General features: G+C 41.3%; 1 protein-coding gene across 9 annotated transcripts in view; it reads left to right on the plus strand.

Moving 5' to 3' along the window:
* LOC121275778 (triple functional domain protein-like) overlaps window positions 1-24,954 on the plus strand; it is a 650,960-nt gene that overhangs the window by 325,099 nt on the left and 300,907 nt on the right. For all 9 annotated transcript variants that reach the window (XR_005942563.1, XM_041183384.1, XM_041183386.1 and 6 more), the window contains 3 exons: window positions 5,474-5,665; window positions 11,768-11,937; window positions 21,259-21,433. Coding sequence is in view for 8 of the 9 variants with exons in the window: in XM_041183384.1 (XP_041039318.1) it covers window positions 5,474-5,665; window positions 11,768-11,937; window positions 21,259-21,433 (537 nt within the window). In the remaining variant the exon portion in view is untranslated. The remainder of the gene's footprint in view (window positions 1-5,473; window positions 5,666-11,767; window positions 11,938-21,258; window positions 21,434-24,954) is intronic.

A 24,954-nucleotide genomic window follows, 5' to 3' on the forward strand; every position in this document is an offset into this window, starting at 1 on the left:
CTGCCTGCAAAGAACAGGGCCCTGTATATTAATATATGTGGTTTCCAGTACATGCAAATGTGCCACTCTGCAAGACTGACTGACAATTGGTTGTCAGCGTAATTTTTGACACACTGAGGATTATTTAGCAAACGTTGTCCAATTGTAGAATCACAACTAATGTTGGACACTGTTTTGAGTTTTGCAAGCGTGCGCTGGTTGGGTACGGCCTGTACCTTGCCCATTGCGAACAGCGGAAGGGAAATGTTGTTTGATACGATCCACCAGCTTTTGGGACATATGGCCTACATATCTAGCATCACGCTGGCACTGAAATTCATATACCACATTACTCATTTGTGTGATAGGCAAAGCATCTTTTTGGCTTGACAGCAGCATCCTGTTAGTGGCAAACACCACTCGTGTTGCTGTTGCATATTAGCAGCATGAAACAGCTAGTTTCAAATGTTTTTGACCAACTTGGACATACACATCAGTAAACCTGATAAAGGAACAGGAATAGTCATTCTTAACAAGCGTGATTATATCAACAAAATGCATGCCATTCTAAATGACGGGTCCAAATTTATTTCCATTGGACCTGCCGCTCAACATGACTGGACCGCCTTGCTCGAAAGTAAGCTAAAAAACAGCTTGACAGGGCCCTCAACCGTGTCCGGCCCATCTCCCACTCATCCTCCCTCACACCTTCCTCTCCCTCCCAGAACCATGATAGGGTACCCCTTGTCCTCACTTATCATCCCACCAGCCTCCGAATTCAAAGGATCATCCTCCGCCATTTCCGCCAACTCCGGCATGATGCCACCACCAAACACATCTTCCCTTCACCCCCCGTGGCGACATTCCGCAGGGATCGTTCCCTCCAGGACACCCTGGCCCACTCCTCTATCACCCCCTATACCTCAACCCCTTCCCACGGCACCTTCCCATGCAACCGCAGAATGTGCAACACCTGCCCCTTTACTTCTCCCCTCCTCACCGTCCAAGGGCCCAAACACTCCTTTCAAGTGAAGCAGCATTTCGCTTGCACTTCCCTCAATTTAATCTACTGCATTCGCTGCTCCTAATGTGGTCACCTCTACACTGGAGAGACCAAACACAGACTGGGTGACCGCTTTGCGGAACATCACCCAGACCTCCCTGTCGCTTGCCATTTCAACACGCCACCCTGCTCTCATACCGACACGTCTGTCCTTGGCCTGCTGCAATGTTCCAGTGAAGCTCAACGCAAAGTGGAGGAACAGCACCTCATCTTCCGACTAGACACTTTACAGCCTTCCGGACTTAACATTTAAGTTCAACAACTTCAGATCATGAACTCTCTCCTCCATCCCCACCCACTTTCCAATCCCCCTTTTTCCAATAATTTATAGTTTAAAAAAAAAATTTTCTTTTCCCACCTATTTCCATTATTTTAAAATTTACTTCCATCCATTGTTTTATCTCCACATTTTAACCTATTTCGATCCCTTCCCCCTACCCCATCCCCCGCTAGGGCTAACTGTCACTTGCTCATCCTGCTTTCTACCCTTAATGTCACCATTAGCACATTCCTCAGCTAATATCACCACCGTCAACACCATTTTGTCCTTTTGTCTATGACATCTTTGGCAATCTCTTCTTTGCCTCCACCCATCACTGGCCCCCTATCCAGCTCTACCTGTCCCACCCCCTCAACCAGCTTATATTTACCTCATTTCTATTTTTCCTTAGTTCTGATGAAGAGATGTATGGACTCAAAACGTTAGCTGTATTCCTCTCCGCAGATGCTGTCAGACCTGCTGAGTTTTTCCAGCTATTTTTGTTTTTGTTAAAAACATGCTTGCTGGACTTATGTAAGAGCAATGAGCTGGCGCATGACATATATGACATGGTTCATCCTCATGGCTCGCTGCATCTGCGTATGTATGGCTTGCCCAAGACATACACAAGTGATGTCCTATCTTACCTATGACCAAAGCTTAAAGCAGAGTCATACGGATTTGAAATGTTAACTCTTTTTTTCTCCACAGATGCTATTAGACCTGCTGAGCGTTTTTGGCATTTTCTGTTTTTGTTATTTATGACTGGTTCTGCACAGCATGAATTGGCGAAATAGTTGGGCGAGTTGTTAACTCCAGTTTTGAACAAGTTTTCCAGATACGCGGTGAAGGATTCCTTCACATTTGCAAATGCCACACAGGACTTGCATATCTATAGCAATGCTGTGTCCATGCGCTCATTTGACATTGCTAGTCTATTCACCAATGTTCCACTTAAGGAAGCCGTAGATGTTTGCTCTGTGGCACTATATCATGGTGATCTAGACCCGCCACCATTGCTTGAATCAGTATGCATTGAGCTTATGAGCTTGGCAACTCATGTGATTGAGTTCAGCTTTAACCATCCACGCATGCTCAAATAGATGTTGTTGCCATGGGACCCGCTTTAGGCCCAGCTGTCTTAAACATCTTTGTTGGGTTCCATGAGAAACGTGTTTTCAATGGAATGACACCTAACCTCCTACCGCTTGCATATTTCCGATATGTGGATGATACATTTGCTATATTTAAATCCGTAGCAGCATGTAATAATTTCCGGATATGTCTTAATGGGCTCCATCCTGCAATCAAATTCACCTTTGAAATGGAGCAGTCAAATGAACTCCCCTTCGTTGACACACTAGTTGAGAAATCTGCCAGAGGTTTCTCTATCACGATCTACTGCAAGCCTACCTTCACTGGTCAATACATGCATCAGGATTCTTGCAGTTCCACAGGCTATAAGATTGGTAACCTCATAAATGGGGCCCAAGCCATTTTCTCACCATGCAAACTTGATGCTGAAGTAGGGTGCATCAAAGACGTCCTGCGGGATAATGGCTACCCTGATTCAGACCATTTTACACTTTTTTTAATTCGTTAATGGGCTAGGCCAGCATTTATTATCCATCTCTAATTGCCCTTGAGAACTGAGTGGCTTGCTAGGACATTTCAGAGGATATTTAAGAGTCAACCACATTGCTTTGGGTCTGGAGTCACATGTAGGCCAGACCAGGTAAAGACGCAGATTTCCTTCTCTTCAGGACATGAGTGAACCAGATGGGTTTTTATGACAATTGACAACAGTTTATGTTTAATTCCAGATTTTTTAAAAATTGAATTCAAATTTCACCATCTGCCATGGTGGGTTTTGAATGGGGTTCCCAGATCATTACCCTGGGTCTCTGGATTACTAGTCTAGTGACAATACCACTGCCCCCCCTATATATCGCGCATTCACAAACAGGCCTAAGGCTGTCATTACCCTGGAAGGGCAAGGTATCTGGAAAAGGTGAAATTAGCTGTCACACAGTAACAACACAAGTGGTACTCGCCACTAACCGTTTGCTGCTGTCAAGCCAAAAAGACCTTCTGCCTATCACAAAAATGAGTAATGTGGTATATGAATTTCAGTGCCAGTATGATGCTAGGTATGTGGATCGTACGTCCCAAAGACTGGTGGATCGTATCAAACAGCATGCCCCTTCTGCTGTTCGCAATGGGCAAGGTATAGACTGTACCCAACCAGCACGTGCTTGCAAAATTCAAAACAGTGTCCAACATTAGTTGTGATTCTGCAACTGGACAACATTTGCTAAATAATCCGCTGTGCTAAAAATTATGCTGACAACCAATTTAAGATTGTCAGTCGGGCTTGCAGTGTGGCACGTTTGCATGTACTGGAAGCTACATATATTAATACACAGGGCCCTGTTCTTTGCAGACAGAAAGAACATTGCGCCTGTTTTAGCTGAGCAAAATAAGTGATAGCCATTCGCTGTTTCATTCCTCAGGGTAATGCCTTGACCAATCAGAGTCAAGCTGCCTGATTTAAAATCAGATGCTCACAACTGGTTTATTTGCTTATGACAGTGAACATAGTACATGAAGCATTGCTGGCGAGTTTACTAGTACATTGGGACCTTGCTCCAGACCTCAGGAGACTGAGTTACAATGGGGCCCTGATGTGTTTGGTGGGAAAAAAATCTAGCTGGGTATAAAAGTTAGAGATATATTCATGTTTTTGTTTCCTAGATTAGCAGCATTTCCTCCCAGGCAAGGAAGATGTGTATGCAATGGGCCCACTCATTGCGGTGTCTTTTGTTGGTGCCGAGTGTTCAGACTTACACATATATACACAATCCAGCAGGGGTTAATGGACAACCAGCAGTAGAGCTAGCAGGCTTGCCTCTTTCCCAACAGGGGTGTAGAGGTCAACTGAAATGCCTTTACTGCTGCCACAGCAGAGCTCAGTTACTGAGCTGGAAGCTTTCATGCTGAGCATGGTTCGATACCACTTTGGACAAATTCTATTTAAAAGAAAGTTTGAGTCCAAGACAGACCCATGTTATACAGAGTACCACACCACAGCAAACTGTGTTATAGCAGGGTTCCAGTGTAGAATCAATGTTAAAAGTCTTTGTCACTAACTTTAAACAAAAAAATACCAAATTTGCTTCCAAATGTATATGGTTCCTAGAATATTTTTTAAATATTAAAAGTATACATGCTGTTCCTTCCCTTTGTCATGCTCGGTGAAGGTATGTTCTATTTATAATTTCAAACATGGACTGTGTTCCTGTGGAAGCTTCTGGAATTGCCTTTTATATTTTAAAATGGATCGTGCTCACAAAGATGGCTAAGGTGGCTGCTAAGAGGTCAGGCGACCTTTGCTTATTCAACAGACTATCTCATGCTTCTGGAAAGTTCTAACTGAATCACCCTGGGTGGGTGGCCACCTCCTGGAATCAACATATCCAGACTGCACCCCTCTGGAATTCACACCTGCCATTGTTCAAAGCTTATTCCAAACATGGAATCAGTGGGCTCCCTGACTCTATCTCTCCAAGTTTGCAATTTAACAAAAGACCCCTCATCAGAACTATTACCTGAAATGTTGACTATGTTTCTCTGCACAGATGCTGCCTGACCTGCTGAGTATTTCCAGCATTTTCAGTTTTTATTTCCGATTTCCAGCAGCTGCACTATTTTGCTTTTGTATGAACTAACTGAAGGTAATCCTGTGTTTTACTTGCACACTCGTCGTTTCTTTCTCCATTACTCTAAACCTAGTTCTCATTAAATCCATTCCTTTTGTGGCATAATTTAAATTAGAAGCTCATTGTGTAAGGAATTGTGCAAATTCCACCCTGTCTTTCTATAGAGCACAAGCATGTTGCAAAAGTGTAGCATTTAGTCCATAATTAAACTAAGATGAAAACTTTCTGTATTTAATGTGAAAACCAAGATCTTTTTGCAAAAACTGTTCAAATTTTCTTGTGTATTCTCAAAATTTCTATAATAATTGTTAGTTCAATATAGAAAGTTAACATTTTCGTATAAAAACAGTAGCTCCTGTTGAGAGTTAGCAACACTTTTGTACAATTGATATTGTGTTGTGGAGTTCCGCTGAATGATACCAGGAAATATTGATGCATTCCTTTCTTGTTTAGAACACATACACCAATGCAGATAAACTCCTGGAAGCAGCAGAGCAATTGGCTCAGACTGGGGAGTGTGACCCTGAAGAAATTTACCAGGCAGCCCATCAACTGGAAGATCGGATTCAGGACTTTGTGAGAAGAGTGGAGCAGCGGAAGATCCTTTTGGATATGTCGGTATCTTTTCATACCCATGTCAAGGAGGTGAGGCAACATTTTATTTTCCACTAAGTAAATTCATTAAGTATATTGAAAATTCCACTTCTGCACAAACGTCCTGTTGACATTTTCCGTTAGAAATTTCTGTGACCACATTGGTAATGGAAATTGTCTCTGGAAACATATCCTGTGGACGTGAGTTGTGACACTGTTTGGCCGGTGGTGTTAATGGTCAGAGAACTGCGTCCAATCTGCTGACTAGGATCTTAAACAATATTTTAAGTAGAAATATGGGTCTGGAGAATGAGAAGCTGGTGGGACCAGGGCTTTTTATGAATTAGCATTGATGTTACTAACAAGGAAATTCCTGGAAGAATGCTTGTCTCTTTATCATGCTCTTAAGTGTTAAAGTCATTGATGAGCTATTGCCTTGGTAGAATTTGGCTGGATAGCTATTTAGGCCAGGAATCATTTAATTTTGGATGTTTCTACCTGACTGGGATCTCATTCTAAATTAGGAAGTCCAGCGCCTGCATCCTCCTTAGTGAATTAGGAGAGAGGGAGCTTTGCTCTCTAGCCATCCTGCTCAAAATAGTTAGCCTGCTGCGTCAGAGGAGATTTTTCTACTCCTGTTGACAATGGCTGTTTATTTAATCTGTTGCTTGTGCCAGGGTTTGCTTGTTCAGAAATTTTATGGCATTGGCTCTACTTCAGCTGGGGTTGTTGTCCTCCTTCTGAAGAAAACAGTAATCTTTGCTGGGACCAGTGATTACTTTTCTGTTTTAAATAGGTGCAGGACTTCCATTTTCAACTGCTTAGTCAGAAAGTTCCCTAATATTCTGGTTCAGGTGCCCTATTTGAGAATAATTTCCTGGAGCTTCTGGGTGGGTTCTCAAAGGTGAGTTCATTTTGGGACTTTTGTTGGACTTGAATAGTTTTCTAGCCACATTCCTTAATGACATGTTGTGGGGAGGAAATATGTTCTTTAATTAAATGTTTTGATTCTCTCAGGTAATTTCTGCCAAGAATTGGAATCAGAATGTGAAGCTTTTATCTTAGCTACTTAACTAATTCATCCTGAAACTGTAGGGCTGGTTTTCATTTTCTTGAGATTATTTTGCATCTGGTGCGTGATGGACAAAATGCGAACTAGCCGTATAAAAGTCAATTTTTATTGAAGTTAGAGAATATGGTGTGCCTCACTGGTCTTTGATGTCCTGTTGTTTCTTTTTCTGCTGAGGTCTGCCAGAAGCTAACAAAAGTTCTGTCAGTATAGCTGACTGAAAGGTACTGATGCATCCTGGAACACTGCACATGCTGAATTGGCACAATCCAAATTTAGTTTACAAAGTCATAGCTCTGGGTAAAAACATCATGTGCAAGTCCAAGCTTTTTATTTGTTTTTGGGAGGTGAGCATTGCTGGCAAAGACAGCATTTATTGCCATGCCTAATTGCCCTTGAGAAGATGGTGGCTCACAACTTCTTGGACTGCTGCAGTCAATGTGGTGTAGGTACACCCTCCTGTTAGGGAAGGAGTTCCAGAATTTTGAACCAGTGACAGCGGAGGAACAGCAATATAGTTTCAAGTCAGGATGGTGTGTGGCTTGGAGGCGAACTTGTAAGTAATGGTATTCTCAAGCATCTGTAGCCCTTGTCCTTCTAGGCAGTAGAGGTTGTGCATTTGGAAGGTTCTGTTTAAAGACCTTGGCAAGTTGTTGCAATGCATCATGTTGATAGTATACATTGCTTTTATTGTACATTGGTGGTGGAGGGAGTGAATGTTTAAGGTGCTGGATGAAGTGCCAATCAAATGGGCTGTTTTGTGTTGATAGTGTCAAGCTTCTTGAGAGTTGCTGGAACTGCACTCACTCAGGAAATTGAGAGTATTTCATCACATGCCTGACTTGTGCCTATTAAATGGTGGGTAGGCTTTGGGGTGTCAGGAGAAGTTACCCACTGCTGAATTCCCAGCCTCTGAAATGCATATGTCGCACAGTATTTATATGGCTGGTACAGTTAAGTTTCTGATTAATGATAACTCCCAGGATGTTGTTGATGGGAGATTCAGTGATGGTAATGCTGTTGATTGTTGAGGGCAAATGGTTAGATTCACTTTTGTGGCAAAAATATTACTTGTCATTTTCTTCTCAAGCCTGAATGTTATTCAGATCTTGCTGCATAAGGAAATAGGCTGCTTCAGTACCTCAGGAGTTGTGAATAGTACTGAACAGTGTGCAATCATCAGCGAACATTCCCACTTCTGACCTTATGTTGGAGGAAAGGTCATTGATGAAACAGCTGAAGGTGGTTGGGTTGAGGGCGCTACCCTGAGGAACTCCTGTAGTGATGTCCTGGAGCTGAGATGACTGACCTCCAACAACCACAACCATCTTCCTTTGCGCTAGGTATCACTCCAGCCAATGGACAGTCCGCCTCCCCCCCCCAACCGATTCCCATTGACTATAGTTTTGCTAGGGCTCATTGATGCCACGCTTGGTCAACTGCTACCTTGATGTCAAGGACAGTCACTCTCACCTCATCCCAGAAGTTCAGCTCTTTTGTCCATGTACGGACCAAGGCTTTAATGAGGCAAGGAGCTGTGGCCCTGGCAGAACTACTACTGCTCTGAAAGGGAATCATGCTCAGGGGAGGGGTTGTGGGGTCAGTAAACAGGAACCTGTCGTGGAGTGGCCAAAGGTTTAAATCGGTAGTTGGTCAGATCAGGACAGTAAAGAAATGGGGAAGCATTTACACCATTGTAAACTACCTCTGTGGGGTGGAGACAGGGTGGTGGGGGAGAGTTTAAATTGACCTGGTGACTTTCAAGTTATAATTCCAAACACTTGTTTAATGGTATTTTATTTTGTTCTATAATGACGGTGGTAGCCTCCTGAATTTTAAGATGATGGTTTGCGCTCTGGTGGTCAACTTGTTTTGAGTGTTACCTGGTGTGGATCAAGAGCTCTACCCAGGCATGGCAGTCTCTGCCATATTTGCTGAAGAGGAAGATAGTGCACTGAGATGGTGCATGATTCACTGGTCCCTGTTTTCTCTGGGCCCTTTCCTCACCCAGCTGAGGTTTTGCTTTTTGCTTGCCTCTTCTGATATTTCCTCAAACAGTCTTACCTTCAGAGGTCATGGCCTCCATCGATTGTCTTCCAGTTGTCAGTGTCAAAGTCCACCCTCTTCATATCTTACTTGCAGGTGAACTTGTAGTGGAAGTATGGAGGTTGAAGAAGTCATGACTCAGTGGTTAGTTTTTGGGTGACTGTCATCCATCCGATAAGCATGACCGAGCTAGGGCAGACATTGTTGGCTTAGCAATGAGTGTACGCTGATGGAATTAGCCTGTTCCAGGATCTCTGTGTTGGTGATCCTGTCCTGCCAAGAGATACCAAGGATACGTCTGAGACAGCAAAGGTGAAAATTGTTCAGCCTTTTTTCCTGCCTAGCATATATTGCCCAAGTACCGCCACAGTAGAGGAGTGCACTGAGGAAGAAGGCCTGGTAAACCCGCAGTTTAGTGCTCTCAGCCATGTTTCTGTTGTTCCACTTTCTCTTACCCAGCCTGGACATGACAACTGCAGCTTTTGATATGCATTTGTTGATTTCAGCATCAAGTGGCATTGCTGGTGAGTGTGGAGCCTAGATATGTGAAGCTATCAACAACACCCAGCATCATGTTGTTATATTAATGTTCTATAATAAGTTTTACAATTCTAGTCACAATGTTCATTCTACTGTGCATGTTAAGTTATTATTTTTATAATTAATGGTTGAGGTGTCTGGACTTACAAAGTGAAGTGATGAGAGATGAAAGGGAGTACAACATAATTGGGCGAAGGAGAAATGTGATGCAGATTTTCATTTAAAACAGCTGAATGTATTTTAACTTTATTACTTTTAGTTATGGATCTTAGGGATGTGTGGATGTTGGAGGAGAGCTGAATTGAGCTCAGCTGTGAGTGTTTGCTGTCAACCTGCTAATGTAAAGAATTGTCTTGGATGAACAATGCGAGGGCTACTGCTACCTGTGACACAGTCATTCAGCTCCTGACCTCATTACAGCCTTGGTTCGAACATGGACAAAAGAGCTGAATTCCAGAGGTGAGGTGAGAGTGACTGCCCTTGAGATCAAGGCAGCATTTAACTGAGTGTGGCATCAAGGAGCCCTAGCAAAACTGGAGTCAATGGGAATGCTGGTTGGAGTGATACCTAGCACAAAGGAAAATTATTGTGGTTGTTGGAGATCAGTCATCTCAGTTCCAGGACATCACTGCAGAAGCTCCTCAAGGTAGTGTCCTAGGCCCAAACAACTTCAGCTGCTTCATCAATGACCTTCCTTCCATCATACAATCAGAAGTGGGGACCTTCACTGATGATTCAACAACATTGAGCACCATTCGTGTAGCCCATGTCCAAACGTAGCAAGACCTGTACAACATCCAGGCTTGGGCTGACAAGTGGCAAGTATATTCACACCACATAAAGTGCCAGGCAATGACCATCTCCAACAAGAGAGAATCTAACCATCATCCCTTGACACTCAATGGCATTACCATCACTGAATCCCCCACTATCAACATCCTGGGGTTACCATTGACCAGAAGCTGAACTGGACTAACCATATAAATACTGTGGCTACAAGAGCAGGTCAGAGGCTAGGAATCCTGTGGCACGTAACTCACCTCCTGACTCCCCAAAGCCTGTCCACTATCTATAAGGCATAAGTCAGGAGTGTGATGGAATACTCTCCAGTTGCCTGGATGAGTGCAGCTCCCACAACACCCAAGAAGCTTGACACCATTCAGGACAAAGCAGCCCACTTGATTGGCACCCATTCCACAAACATTCACTACCTCCACCACTGAAGCACATTGGCAGCAGTGTGTATCATCTACGAGATGCACTGCAGAAGCTCACCACGTCTCCTTAGACAGCACCTTCCAAACCCACGACTGGTACCATCTAGAAGGACAAGAGTAATAGACACATGGGAACACCACACCTGGAAGTTCCCCTCCAAGCCAGTAATCATCCTGACTTGGGAATATATCCCCGTTACTTCATTGTAGGTGGGTCAAAATCCTGGAACTCCCTAACAGCACTGTGGGTGTACCCACATCACATAGACTGCAGCGGTTCAAGAAGGAAGCTCACCAACACCACCTCAAGGGCAATTAGAGATGGGTAATAAATGCTGGCCTAGCCAGCGATGCCGCACACTCTAAATGAATCAATAAAAATAGTAGAACCCCAGCAAAGTACCCTCAGAATTTCTAAAAATAAGCCAAAAAATGGTAAATGAGGACAAATTGTATCATCATTCTTCTGAAGCTAGTTCTGAAATTTAATACATTTCAAAACCATCAAGATGTGTGTATGTCTCTAACTTGAAAGGTCTATTGGATTGACTAGCGACAGTCACTAAAATGAGAAGTTGTAGTAGCCTTTCTCCCACCCACATCACAGATAATGTGGCTTTTGGCCATCAGCTAGCAGGAAATTAAGAGGACATTGAAGAAACACCCTTCTCATCCTATCATGGACATTGCATTGCAATTTATTAGGAATTTGGCAGAATGGGAGGTTTGAGTCTTGATTATAGCATTTCATGATGTTGCAATTTGACACACCATACTGTCACCTTGGCTACCCAAATTTTAAGTACGCTGACAGCTTTTCAGAGTAGTGTGAAGTTTTACATTTTAATTTGTTATTTGCTCGGAATTTTTTTTTCTAAAGCTGCTGCCTTTGTTAAATCTCTATGTAATCTCAACAGTTTAACCATGACTATGAGCTTGAACCTCGTAAGGTGAGTATATTGATTAAACAGCAGCAGCAATGCATTTCTAGCTGTTGTAAAATGTCCATCAATAGATCACTTCGTAGTAAATTTTAAGTGGAAAGCCACTGCTCATTGTGTTTGACTGCAAAAAAGCAGGCAATACAATGGAATAGGCCTGTTTTTTAAGAAATCTGATGACTGGTCACTGGTCCACCTGCAAAAAATCCTAACCTAATGTGGTAGGAACTCACTTCAATTGGCGCTTTACAGAGATTTGTACAGCAGAGATTTTTCCCCCTCAGATCTGTTCTCAATCACATTGTTAATGTTTTGCCTGTGTGTGTTTGCTGTTTTGCAGCTCTGGACGTGGCTGGAGGATTTACAGAAAGAGCTTCTGGACGATGTGTATGCTGAATCTGTGGAGGCAGTGCAGGATTTGATCAAACGCTTTGGGCAGCAGCAGCAGACCACCCTGCAAGTGACAGTGAATGTCATCAAAGAAGGAGAGGATCTAATCCAACAGTTGAGGTTGGCAATCAGATTGTTACAAACTTTAGGATTGTCACTGTCTCATTTAGTTCAAACTCCCTGTTCCTGATCTCAATTTGCACAGCTAAATTCCCCCCTCTTGTCCTAGTGGCAGGATTAGAGATGGGTGAAAAACAACGCTTAGGTGTCTGTCACTGGGATAACGAGACTGTTATAGCGGTGTGAACTAGGAGAGTTAGCACAGAGGTAGCAGTCTCCCAGAATTTTTGCTAAATGAGCAACTAGAAAAATCTAGCTTATTGCAGAAGTTAAGTATATTCCTTTTGAGACTGAACTGTACCGTGAGAGTGATAAATGTGATTCAAAAATTGAATCTTTCTTTGGGATGCTAAAACAAATCCCACCATGGCAGCTGGGGGAATTTAAATTTAATTATTAGAGCTGGAATAAAAAGCTAGTCTTAGTAATGCTAAGACCATAAGACACAGGAGCAGAAATTAGGCCATTCGGCCCATCAAGTCTGCTCCGCCATTCAATCATGGCTGATAAGTTTCTCAACCCCATTCTCCCACCTTCTCCCCGTAACCTTTGATCCCCTTACCAATCAAGAACCTATCTATCTCAGTCTTAAATACACTTTCTGGAGGTCAACAAGTATGTGACAAAATGATGATTACAAAACTACCAGATTGTCATAAAAGCCCATCTGGTTCGCTAATTTCCTTCAGGGAAAGATATCTGCAGTCCTTCCCTGGTTTGGCTTAGTTGTAACTCCAGACCTACAGCAATGTGGTCTTAACTGCCCCCTGAAAAGGCCTAGCAAGCCACTCAGTTATGTCAAACTGCTACAGACCAGTTAAATAAGAATAAAGCTGCATGGACCACTTGGCACTGATCTCTGCTCTGGAAACAATAAAGATGCATCCGGTCTAGTCGACCCTGCAAAGCCCTCTATCCTAGCGTCAAGGGTCTTGTACCAAAAATGGGAGAGCTGTCCCACAGATGAGTCAAGCAACAGCCTAATATAGTCATGCTCACCGAATCATACTCAATGTACCAGACTCCTCCATCATCCACTCGGCACTTCTGGCTGATGATGGTTCCAAATACTTCAATCTTGTCTTTTGTGCTGATGTGCTGGACTCTGCTGTAATTGAGGTCAGGAATGTTTCTAGATTATGACCAGATGCGGCAGGATTGCAGAATTTAGGTCTGATCTGTTGGTTGTGGAATCATCTAACTTTGTCTGTAGGATGCTACTTCCGCTGTTTAGCATGCAATTAGTCCTTTATTGTAGCTTCACCAGGCTGGCATCTCATTTTTAGGTATGCCTGGTGCTGCTAATGAACGGGCAGTTTGCATCTCAAAGGAGCTGGGACGCATCCTCACAGGGGGTTTTGCTAGTGCTGTTGAGAAGGGTTTAAACTAGTTTGGTAAATGAATAGGATTCTAAGTGTAGATTTAGAAGGGAGGGGCAGAAAGTTGGAAATGGAAGGCAGAAAATTAGTAAGAGTTTTGGAAAACAGGGAAAACAAATGCTGGAAAATAGACAACAATGGAATTTGACAGGGTTAAATATACTTCTTTGGAAGGTGTTAAGGTGAATAAGGCAGATGAGCCAAGAACACAGATTGACGTGTGGTAGTATTATGTTTTGGCTATAATGGAGACGTTGCTGAAAGAAAGGCTGGAATGGCAGTTCAAAATTCCTGGTTACAGGGTTTTCAGCTGAGAAAGAGAGGGGTATAAAAAATAGGAGGGCAGGGTCGCAATATTGATTAAATAAATAATAATAGCTGAGAGGAGGGATGATATGAGAGAAAGATCATCAAATGAGGCCAAATGGGTTGAACTGAAGAAGAAAAAAGGGGCAATCACGCTACTGGGAATGTACAATGGATGACCAAACAGTCAGAGGGTAATGGAAGAGCAAATATAGAGGCAAATCTCTGAGAATTGAAAAAACAATAGGGCAGTAATAATGGAGGATTTAGAATATCCTAATATGAGTGGCGATAGAAGGGCACAAAGGGAGCAGAATTTGTAAAATGCATTCAGGAGAACCTTTTTAGCTAGTACCTAGCAAACCCAACAATATAATGGATGGTTCTGGACTTGGTTTTAGAGAATGAAGCTGGGCAGTTGGAGGGGCTTTCAGTTGGGGAGCACTTTAGTGGAAGTGATAATTCAGTTTTTAAATTATCTTTTGGGAGATGTGAGCGTCACTGGCAAGACCAACATTTGTTGCCCTTTCCTGATTGCCTTTGAAAAGGTGGTGGTGAGGCACCTTCTTGAACTGCTGCAGCCCATCTGGTGTTTGTATGCCTACAGTTTTGTTAGGAAGGGAGTTCTAGGATTTTGACCCAGCAGCAGTAGAGGAATAGCCATACAGGTCCAGGTCAGGATGGTGTGTGACTTGGAAGGGGAACTTGCAGGTGGTGGTGTTCCCAAGTGTCTGCTGCTCTTGTCCTTCTAGGTGGTAGAGGTCACAGGTTTGGAAGGTGTTGTTGAAGGAACTGTGGTGAGTTGTTGCAATACATCTTGCAAATGGTACACACTGCTGCCACTGTGTATCAGTGATGAAGGGAGTGAATTTTTAAGGCGGTAGATTGGGTGCCGATCAAGCAGGCTGCTTTGACCTGGATTGTGTCAAGCTTCCTGATTGTTGTTGGAATCTTACTCATCCAGGCAATTGGAGAATGTTCCATCACACTCCTGACCTGTGCCTTGTAGATGGTGGACAGGCTTTGGGGACTTCAGGGTAAGTTACTCACTGCAGAATTCTCAGCTTCTGACCTGCTTTTGTAGCCACATTTTACATGGCTAGTCCAGTTAAATTTCTGAATAATGGTAACCCCTCCAGGGTGTTGATAGTGGGGGATTCATTGATGGTAATGCCTTTGAATGTTAAAGGGATTTGGTTAGATTCTCTTTTCTGTGGAGATAGTCATTGCCTGACACTTTAGAGTAGTTATGGAAAAGCACAAAGATAGACCAGGAATAAAAACCCTCAATTGGGGTTAAGCTAATTTTACTAAGCTGGGATGTGATTTATCTAAAGTGGACTGGAAGAGCAGGGGAGGTGATGATGTAGTGGTATTGTCACTGGAATAGTAATCCAGAGACCCAGGATACCTGGGGACCTGGGTTTGAATTCCACCACAGCAGACGTTGAAATTTGAATTCAGTAAAAATCTGGAAGTCAGTTGATGACTGATGTCGTTTAGTCCTTTGATGTCCTTACCTGCCTACATGTGACTTCAGACTATCCAGATACTAATCCATAGCCTTCTGGATGTCAAGGAAAAATACCAAGGTCTCTCTATTGCAGAAAACCTAGAGGAGTATAAAAAATGTTGGGCGTTAAAGGAAAGTAGGAAAGCGAAGAGAGAGCATGAAAACAATATTGTCAAGTAAAACCCAAAGATTTTTTGGGAACCACAAGGGTAACCTGAGTGTGGATGCAGAGGACGTTGGTGTGGCTCTTAATGAATACTTTGTTTTCACAAAAGGGAGAGACAATACAGATCTTGGGATCAAGGAGCATCAGTGTGAACTATTCGACAAAATTAAAATAGTGAGGGAGATAGAATTAAGGCATGCAGTTCTGGTCACTGCACGATAGGAAATGTGATTACACTGGAGGGAGCACTGGGGACATTCATGATGATGTTGTCTGGGCTGGTGATTTTTAGTTGTGAAAGATTGGATAGGCTGGGGTTGTTTTCTTTGGAACTGAGGAGGCTGAGGTGACCGAATTGAAATGAATAAAATTGAAGGTCCAGATGGAATGGATAGGAAGGCTCTATTACCCTTAGTTGAGGGGTCCAAAACCAGGATGCGTAGATTTCGGGTAAGCGATAGGAGGTTTAGAGGGGATTCAAGGGGAAATTTTTTTCACCAGGTGTGATGGGAATCTGAAACTCTCTGCTTCAAAGGGTGGTGGAGGCAAAATCCCATATAACATTGAAAAATACTTGGATATGCACTTGAAGGGCCCTAACTCACAAGGCAATGGAATAGAGGTGTAATATGGGATTTGGCTGAATTGCGCTTGTCAGCCGGCAAGGAACAATGGGACAAATTCCCTCCTTCTATGCTGTAAATTTCTAAGATTCTATGAAGTCAGAGTGCGATGGAATACTCTCCTCTTGCCCAATTGAGTGCAGCTCCAACACCATTCAGGAAGCTCCACACCATTCAGGACAAAAGAGCTTGCTTGATCAGCGCTTCATTCAGTGCCTTAAAACATTTACTTCCCGCAACCAAGGGCACATAGCAGCAGTAATGTGTACCATCTACAAAATGCACTGCAGGAACGTGACTAGGCTGCTTCAACAGTTGCTTTCAAACCCGCAACTTCCAACACCTGGAAGAACAAGAGCACGTATGAACACCACCACCTGCAAGTTCCCCTCCAAGCCACACACCATCTTGACTTGAAGTTAAATTGCTGCTCCTTTACTGTTGCTGACTCAAAAACCTGGAATTTCCTCACTAACAGCAATGTAGGTGTATCTGCACCAGATAGACTGCAGCTCAAGAAGGCAACTCACCCCTAATTTTTCAAGAGCATTGGGGATGGACAACAAATGTTGTACTCCCATACCATGAGCAATTTTTAAAAAATCTGTAATATATCTTAGCAAACTCAGTTGGGCATGCATGCAGTCGTGGAGACAGGCTTAGGGAGAGAAAATTAATCATCCCATCCTACTTTTGTACATACTCCAGCAGAATGGCAGAGGCCTAGGAATAAGTCATTTATGTATTTATGCCTCATCTGACCACTAGTCAGCTGTGAATTTATGCTATGTAAGGTACTTGGTGTGCAGAGATGAATCAAGTGGGGGCTAAAAGGAAACAGCCCAAATATTGGAAACCTGAAATAAAAATAAAATTGCTAGAAAGGCCCAATGGCTCCTGTCGCGGCTCTTTGATTGAGCTGATGTGTATTTCCAGCATCTTTTTTGTTTTAATTTTAATAAGGGGAATGGGATTGCATTTTTCTTGAAAAAAAATAAATCTTAAAGACAGCATCCTTCTTTCAGTCTAAAATAAATTAAAAACTTGAAGTTAAAGGCAATTATCAGGTTTTGGAAATCTTGATTGCCAAAACACAGTTGCAGTTGTATTCAGTTACAGATGTGATCTGATTGCTTTGATTTTAATTCCATTTTGTAGCCACTGTTCCCTCTGATATATGAAAGATCATACTAACAGTAAGCTGATGGCAGAGTTAAATTGTCACATATGAGAATATAGGATAAATTATTGTTTGGAACAAATCCTATGTTATGTAAAAATTCATAAGGTTTCATGAGCAGTTCATTTTGTGTGCAGTCATACTTTTAAAAAAAAACGCAGTTGATGTATGATGTACTTTTCTTCAGTAAGACTTGTGACAAAAATAACAACATAACCTTTCCTTGATCAGAAATGGATGGGATGCCTCATTAATAATATTGCCATCAAAAATTTGTTCCTTTTCATAATGCTAAAATGGGAAGCTTGCTCTCTTTCATCTCATGTCTTCTGTGATCAAGCACGAGAGATTTGTTTTGTACCTCTATACCATTATTTCACACTGTTACTCAGGCATGATCTGAAGAAGCACATGCTTTCCATTTTAATAATACCATGCACAGAAACAGTATTCTTTATGAATTCAGGTCTTGCTGAGTCAGTTGTTCTCAACCAGTGCAGCAGCAATGGGATTTGACTTAAGTCATCTTAAATCAGTGGCCCATGGTTCTGAGTGTCTTGCATTCAATGAATTTGGACAGTATCATTCCACTTCTTTATAGGCATGGGTCTAGAGCATAATACTGTCATTTTGCACTTCACTTTGTCATAGGATAGCTGATATGGGAAGTTGAAAAATGACACACCGTAGAAGGTGCTCTGTTAAGGTTAGGGCTGAGGCACATAATTGGGGCAGAGTTGAGAGAATTAGACTCTGCATTTAACTTTGCCACACCTGAATGGAAGAAGCTAGTTGCCTCATAGAGGGAAATAGAATATTACAATGCAGAAAGAGGCATCCCATCAAGTCTGCACTAGATATTTAAAGGAACCATCTCCTTAATCTCACTCTTTAGCCATGCTTCTGAAATTGTTTCTCCCTCCAAGTCTTCCCATCCTCCATTTTGAAGGCTGGTAATGCTTCTGTATCCACCACCCTATAAGTTCACTCCAAATTCTAATCACTTGTTGTGCAAAAAACGCTTTTTCTTCATACTGCTTCTGATTTTTTCAGCAATCACCTTAAAATTGTGCTCTCTGGTTATCGACCTTTCAACCCTGGAAACTATTTCCTTTTAAACATTTCATGATTATAAACACCTCTATCAAATGTCCTCTTATTTTCTGCCTTTTCTGCTGTCAGGAAAACAACCGCAGCTTCCAGAATCAGTTCACACAACTGTAATCCCTCATGCCTGAATAATTAGATGATTAAAAGTTTTTAATGCTTTTATCTCTACAGATTTTATAAATATAAAATACAGGATGTTACCAATTTTATTTCAGCATCGAGAATGGCTTCTTAACTAATGTTTGATGCACTAGTGAATCTTAACAGTAAAATATGTACCTGGCAGATGCAGCAATAATCTTGACTATAATGCACCATTGGGTATTAAAGTTATTTTAATTTTTTGTATCATTTAGTTTGTCTTTGGTCCAGAATATTTTGTGTTAAGGATGGAAGGGGTCTCCTTATCCAGTTATTTATAGTCAGGTGATTGGAGGATGTGAGTTTTTATGACTGCTGCTTAATGCGAGTTGTGAGCTGTGGTGGAGGCAGTTCAGAGGAGGTTTACTAGATTGAGACCTGGAATGAGCGGGTTGTCTTATGAGGATAGATTGGACAGACTGGGCTTGTTTCCAGTGAAGTTTAGAAGAGTCAGTGGTGACTTAATTGAAGTATATAAGATCCTGAATGGTCTTGACAAGGGGGATGTGGAAAGTATGTTTTCACTTGTGGGTGAGTCTAGAGCTAGCCTTATAGGACAAAGATGAGAATTTTTTTCTGAGGGTTGTGTGACTTTGGAGCTCTCCATCTCAGAAAGCGAAGGAAGCAGGGCCACTGAATTTTTAAAAATTATTCGTTCATGAGATTTGGGCATCGCTGGCTAGGCCAGCATTTATTACCCACCCCTAACTGCCCTTGTTCAGAGGGCATTTAAGAGTCAACCACATTGCTATGGGTCTGGAGTCACATGTAGGCCAGACCAGGTAAGGACGACAGATTTCCTTCTCTAAAGGAATTAGTGAACCACATGGGTTTTTACAACAATCAACAATGGTTTTATAGATACAAAAGCAAAGAACTGCGGATGCTGGAAATCCAAAACAAAAACAAAAACAGAAATACCTGGAAAAACTCAGCAGGTCTGGCAGCATCGCTGGAGAAGAGCACAGTTGACGTTTCGAGTCTCGTGACCCTTCAATAGAACTAAGTAAAAATAGGAAAGGGGTGAAATATAAGCTGGTTTGGGGGGGGCGGTTGTTGGGACAAGAAGAGCTAAGAAGACCCACCCCCCCCCCCCCCCCCCCCCCCCCCCACCCCAGACTAGCTTATATTTCACCCCTTTCCTATTCTAACTTAGTTCTGTTGAAGGGTCATGAGGACTCGAAACGTCAACTATGCTCTTCTCCACCGATGTTGCCAGACCTGCTGAGTTTTTCCAGGTAATTCTGTTTTTGTTTTTGTAACAATGGTTTCATGGTCATCATTAGATTTTTAATTCCAGTTTTTTTTATTGAATTCAAATTCCACTATCTGCCGTGTCAGGATTTGAACCCGGGCACCCAGAGCATTACCCTGGATCTCTGGATTAATAGTCCAGCGACAATATCACTACGCAATCAGCAGATGTAGATGGATTCTTGTTGGGCAAGGGTATCAAAGGTTATCTGGGATAGATGGGAATGTGGAACTCGAAGCACAAACAGATCAGCCATGATCTTATTGAATGGTGTAGCAGGCTCGAGGGGCTGAGTGGCCTACTTCTATTCCGTTTGTTCGTATCCTACATTCAAACACCTGTGCCTTATGATAAAGTAGTTTTGATTTGGTTGTTATCTCCTCACCTGGAATAAATTCTATCAGGTCAAATTGGATACAGGCCACTGATGGGGAAACATAAAAGAAATGCCACAAAAGTATTGCCATATATGTTGGAAAATTGCCAGTTTGCATGGTACCTTGAGGTATGATGCCGACAGTTAAGGCTCTCGCTTTCAGCACACATTTATTTAAGTTAGCCCTCTTAGCTTAAATTTGTGAGATAATTATTTCTCTCTGCCACATAAACAGCATCCTCACCATCTACTGTTTTGTTAAAATTTGTATTTTTGTTGATTTTGACATGCAGGAGCTGGTTTTCCTCTGACTAATGAATGGTGTTCACCTATTTCCAGTGCATTACATAACAGGAAAAATAACCATTTGCAATTGATGAAAGCTTCTGGTCATGGGTCCAGCAGTAGGCATGAGGAGGTAGAGGTTGGACATTGTTGCGCCTGTTGTACAGATGTAAAATAGTTGCAATGAGGACCATTCTTGAGGGCAGCATCCCACACCAGATTCACATCAGAGGTATGGTAGCTACTATATTGGCACAAGCAGCCGCTCAGGCAGCTGTAGCGGCAATGTAATGGCTGATGATGTTGAGAGATAGACAATGGCTAGTACCCTGGAGACACATCTCCTGCTCCTTTCTGAAACCGTGCCATGGAATCTTCCTCGTTCACTTGAGAGGGCAGACAAGTCCCTAGTTCAGCGCTCATTTGAAAGGTGACACCTCTGATAGTGCTGAGGGAGTGCCGCACTACACCGGTGAGCCTGTTCAGATCTCTGAGCCCGTGTCTTGGAGCAGGATGCAAGCAAAAGTGCTGCCAACTGAGCCATAGCTGACACTCTGATAAGCAGAATAGGTTCTGGGCTTTCATTTCTCAGGATTCTTCAGTGGTCACTAAAGCCCAAGCAGGAACTACTAAAAAAATAATTTTGAATAGAAAGATCCAGTGAAGATAAGAGCAACGTTAGTGAGGACTGCTGGTGGCCTGCAATTGTCTTTGCTCCCATTGTCCATCCTTTCTCATTAATAAACAGAATTTTTCTTTAGTAAGTTACAGTGCATTACCCACTTGAAATAAGATTGTATTTATATCTTACTGATAGGGCAATAGGGTGCTAAATTGAAAATTCAACAAGTTAATTGACTTCTAAGTAACAACTTCAAAGGATTTAAAGGTTTTTGTTTGTAAAACAAACCAGGAATTCAACCAGAAACGAATCAGTCATTGTGTGTATTACCTGTTGCAATTACCTTATTGTAATTTTCTTGCTAGGGATTCTGCTATTTCAAGCAACAAGACTCCACACAATAGCTCCATTAATCATATAGAGAGTGTTCTTCAGCAGCTGGATGAAGCCCAGGCTCAGATGGAAGATCTTTTTCAGGAGCGCAAGATCAAACTGGATCTCTTCCTTCAGCTCCGAGTATTTGAACGGGATGCAATAGATGTAAGTGTCACATGGAGGAAAACATAGGTTTTCTTAAACATCTGTTTTATCTTATGGATCTATGAAGTTCTTGGAGTGATTATTTCCATGCTGTTATTTCTTAGGTTTTCTTCCTTCCATGATAGAAAGGTACATTGCATTTATTCTGCTGTACATGTCATCTCCTCCACCACAAGGCAGGTAGAGGGCACAGATGCACCCCTGCCGTTGCTGCATTCTAGCATAGCACATGCAGATCACACCATTGTCACTATTTATCACAACAATTGGATAAAATTCCCACAACTCCATTTAATTGACTTAGTAATCAAAGGTTCTACAGGATTGCAGTCACATTTACCAGTTCTTCAAATCTTTTGAGAAGATTTTATTGCGAAGTGGGTAATCCTGAATATTTAACTGACTGTCAATTTTGTGGTGAAATTCTGTTGAATTCATCACACCCATTGTCACTTGTTAATACAACAAATACAAATTGAGTTATGATACCAGAAATTTTGTGATATACTTTTTCTGAATCATGATGCTAGCAACTATTGTGACAATAAGCAGCATTGATGTCACAGTAATTGCTGAATTCAGTGAAATGCTGTACTCATTACCTTCATGCTGAAAAAAAAGCAAATCCAATCTTTTAACGAAAATATTCTCACATTCAATAAATAATCCTACTTTAAAAAGATCAGAGAGTTCAAAGCACATTGTTCTTGCATTTCTTTGGTTTTGCCTATCACTTCCAGCTGTAAGACTTCCAACTCTCAATCCTATCATGTGCAAGAAGTGTGCAAGCATAGTTTCTCTTGCTGTGTTTCATTTATCCCCGATCCCTCTTTACTCTAGAATTAGCTATTGTTAGTCAAGGTTTTCTCCGAGGTCAAAAATCTCAAGTTTCTCTAGCCTCAAATAATTCCCAGACTGCTTTAATTTCCATTCTCCTATGCATCAATCAACAACAACAATTATTATCTTCTGTGCTATTTCTGTTCCACCTCTGAGCCCTTTCTGTGCTTGTCTCAGTAAATGCATATAGAAATCAAATGGGTGCTTTTAAAAATAACTTAAATTCCCAAATAAGTAAAGGAATTCAATCATTAAGCCAGTTTATGAATTCTTAGATTTGATCCTAGTTGTCCGTTTTAAGGGCCGTATCCAAATCGATTGAACATTAGGAAAATAACATTGTTTTAATCTGAAATTAATCCAATTTAGGCTCATATCACACTCCAATAACATTTGGGGATATTAATTTCTGATATATCCCTCAAATAATTATCTTCCTGTACTCCAAAAGAATCTGTAGTGATATGTTTTTGCATCAGGAGAAGCAGCTACAAACAAATCCTAGTCTTTAAAATTATATCTGCTTTATTACCAGAGCTGAATTTTCTCATAGCTTTATTCTACATACATCTAGCACTGGCAATAATAATTGGTTTAAAAAAATTACAACTAAGGGATTCAACCACTTTTGAGACTGAAGAGAATTGCTCTCAACTTCATTGATGCACTGCGATTAATGGAATGACCAATCATAATATGGTTTTACTAATTAGATGTCACTTTAAAAGCAGCAGTAACACCATAATTTTGGTTGTTGTCAGCACTGATTAGTATGTCTTTCATGAGCATAATAAAGTTTCCCCTTGGCCTGGATGCATGGCAAGAGCATGTGTTTATGTATGGCTTAATCCATTAAAAAAAAACACTTCACATGGATGAGATAATAATCTGCACTGCCTGTTCTTAAAAACTGAGTTTTGGTGATTACTGTTTTAAAGGTTCTAATGAACTGTTGCTAGGCAACTGAATGATCAAATTTCAATTGGTCATTTTCTTCATTCATGAGGATGAATTGTTAGCATGGATTTTTATCTGATGGTCAAGTTCGTATTTCCACTAAGATTGTTGTGGGTTAATATACTACCAAATGACATCAACACTGTGAAACTTCTACAATCATATATTTTGTTTTGTACATTTTCAACGATCCAGTTTGGAACTACACTTGTAAGTGTAGTGATGTGCAATTAGTAATCTCCAGTAGAAATCAGGGCATGCTAACAAAACAAGTAGAAAGATTGAAAAGGGAATCAGTTTTATTTTTCCTTGTAGCGATGGAGAATCAACATATTTTGCGTATCATCCCTAATCGCCTGTGGGCGACTTTGCTTTCTGCAGTTGCTCAGAAAATGGCTTATTCTGAAGGCACAATGGTCAATATCTGTTTTATCCATTACCTTTATCTTTGTCCTTTCACTTCTTCCCCCAGTGCTGTATATGCAAAAAACAATGGCTATAGCTTTGCCTTCTAAGTTCAAGGGAAAAGAGAACAGATTGCATGATATTTTAGGAGCAATAGCAATGATTAGCAAATGAAGGGCATTTTCTTAATAGTATTCAAAATGATTTAATGTTGCTAATATCATAGAAAGTAAATCTGACTCTGATATAATTGAAGTATCAAGATGAGAAAATCACAGGTTTATAATCCCTGGTTTATGTCAAATCAAACCTTATAATTGGCTTTAGTACCTTGAATTAGTCAAGCTTTCCACTCCCAATGGTGACTTTTCTTAGAAAATACATGTGTTTGAATGTTGGGCTAGGCCACAATTCAGTTCTGGTGCCCTCTACCATCAAATAGTTTGCCAATATACACTGTCTACTAACTCATGAAGAATGTTGATAATAGGTGATATGCTAGAGGGCACCCAGTTTGTGAGGAACAAAATTAACAAAAGTTAATTATTGCATCAGAAGATGGGGGAAAAATTGGAATGGAAGATGAAATACAATAACAATTTAACACTTCATAGTTTCTGTGTACATGTTAAAATTTGTGCTAATAAGTAGAATCAAGAGATATTTTCAATCAATTTCTGTTGGTGAGTAATTTGAGTTGTGCTGCCTTTCAGAATAGTACCGTAATTTCACAAAACTAACTCTCATAGGTTATACAAAATGAGCCATCCAATTTGTCTGTTTGCAGTTCAGGTTACATCTGTGTGGGTTATAAATGTGACTCTTTTTGCAGAAGGTTGGCCAGTTCCAATTTCCTTACAGTTCACAGGTAAGAATTTGGAAGTGTGGCAATGGGTTCAACTGTGTTTGTATGTGTAATCAGGTGATTGTGAAGTCCCTCTGCAAGGGTGAGTGAATCGGTATTTGTTGTGAGTCTGTATAAATATGAATTAGCATTCAGTGTCTATGTATAGAATTTATAGAAAATTATGGATTATTGGAAGTAATTCTTAGAGTGGCATTGGGCTAAATATCCTTTTGACACTGAGGTTAATTTTTCAACTTTATTGCAACAACCTGGGATGTGGATTGCCCATCTTTTTATTGATTTTAATGGACAGTGGTCAGCTGATCTACTCCATCAGGTAACCAACAGGGATGGGAGGTGGAAAATGACCCCCTTTGTGTTTAATTATTTCTGTAACCCTCGATCCCAAATCCAGTAGAGTTATTTTTGCCTCGTATTTGCATAGTTCGTTAAATAAAATTAGTTAGAAATG

The sequence above is a fragment of the Carcharodon carcharias genome, chromosome 3, assembly GCF_017639515.1.
Source record: "Carcharodon carcharias isolate sCarCar2 chromosome 3, sCarCar2.pri, whole genome shotgun sequence".
Lineage (NCBI taxonomy): Eukaryota > Metazoa > Chordata > Chondrichthyes > Lamniformes > Lamnidae > Carcharodon > Carcharodon carcharias.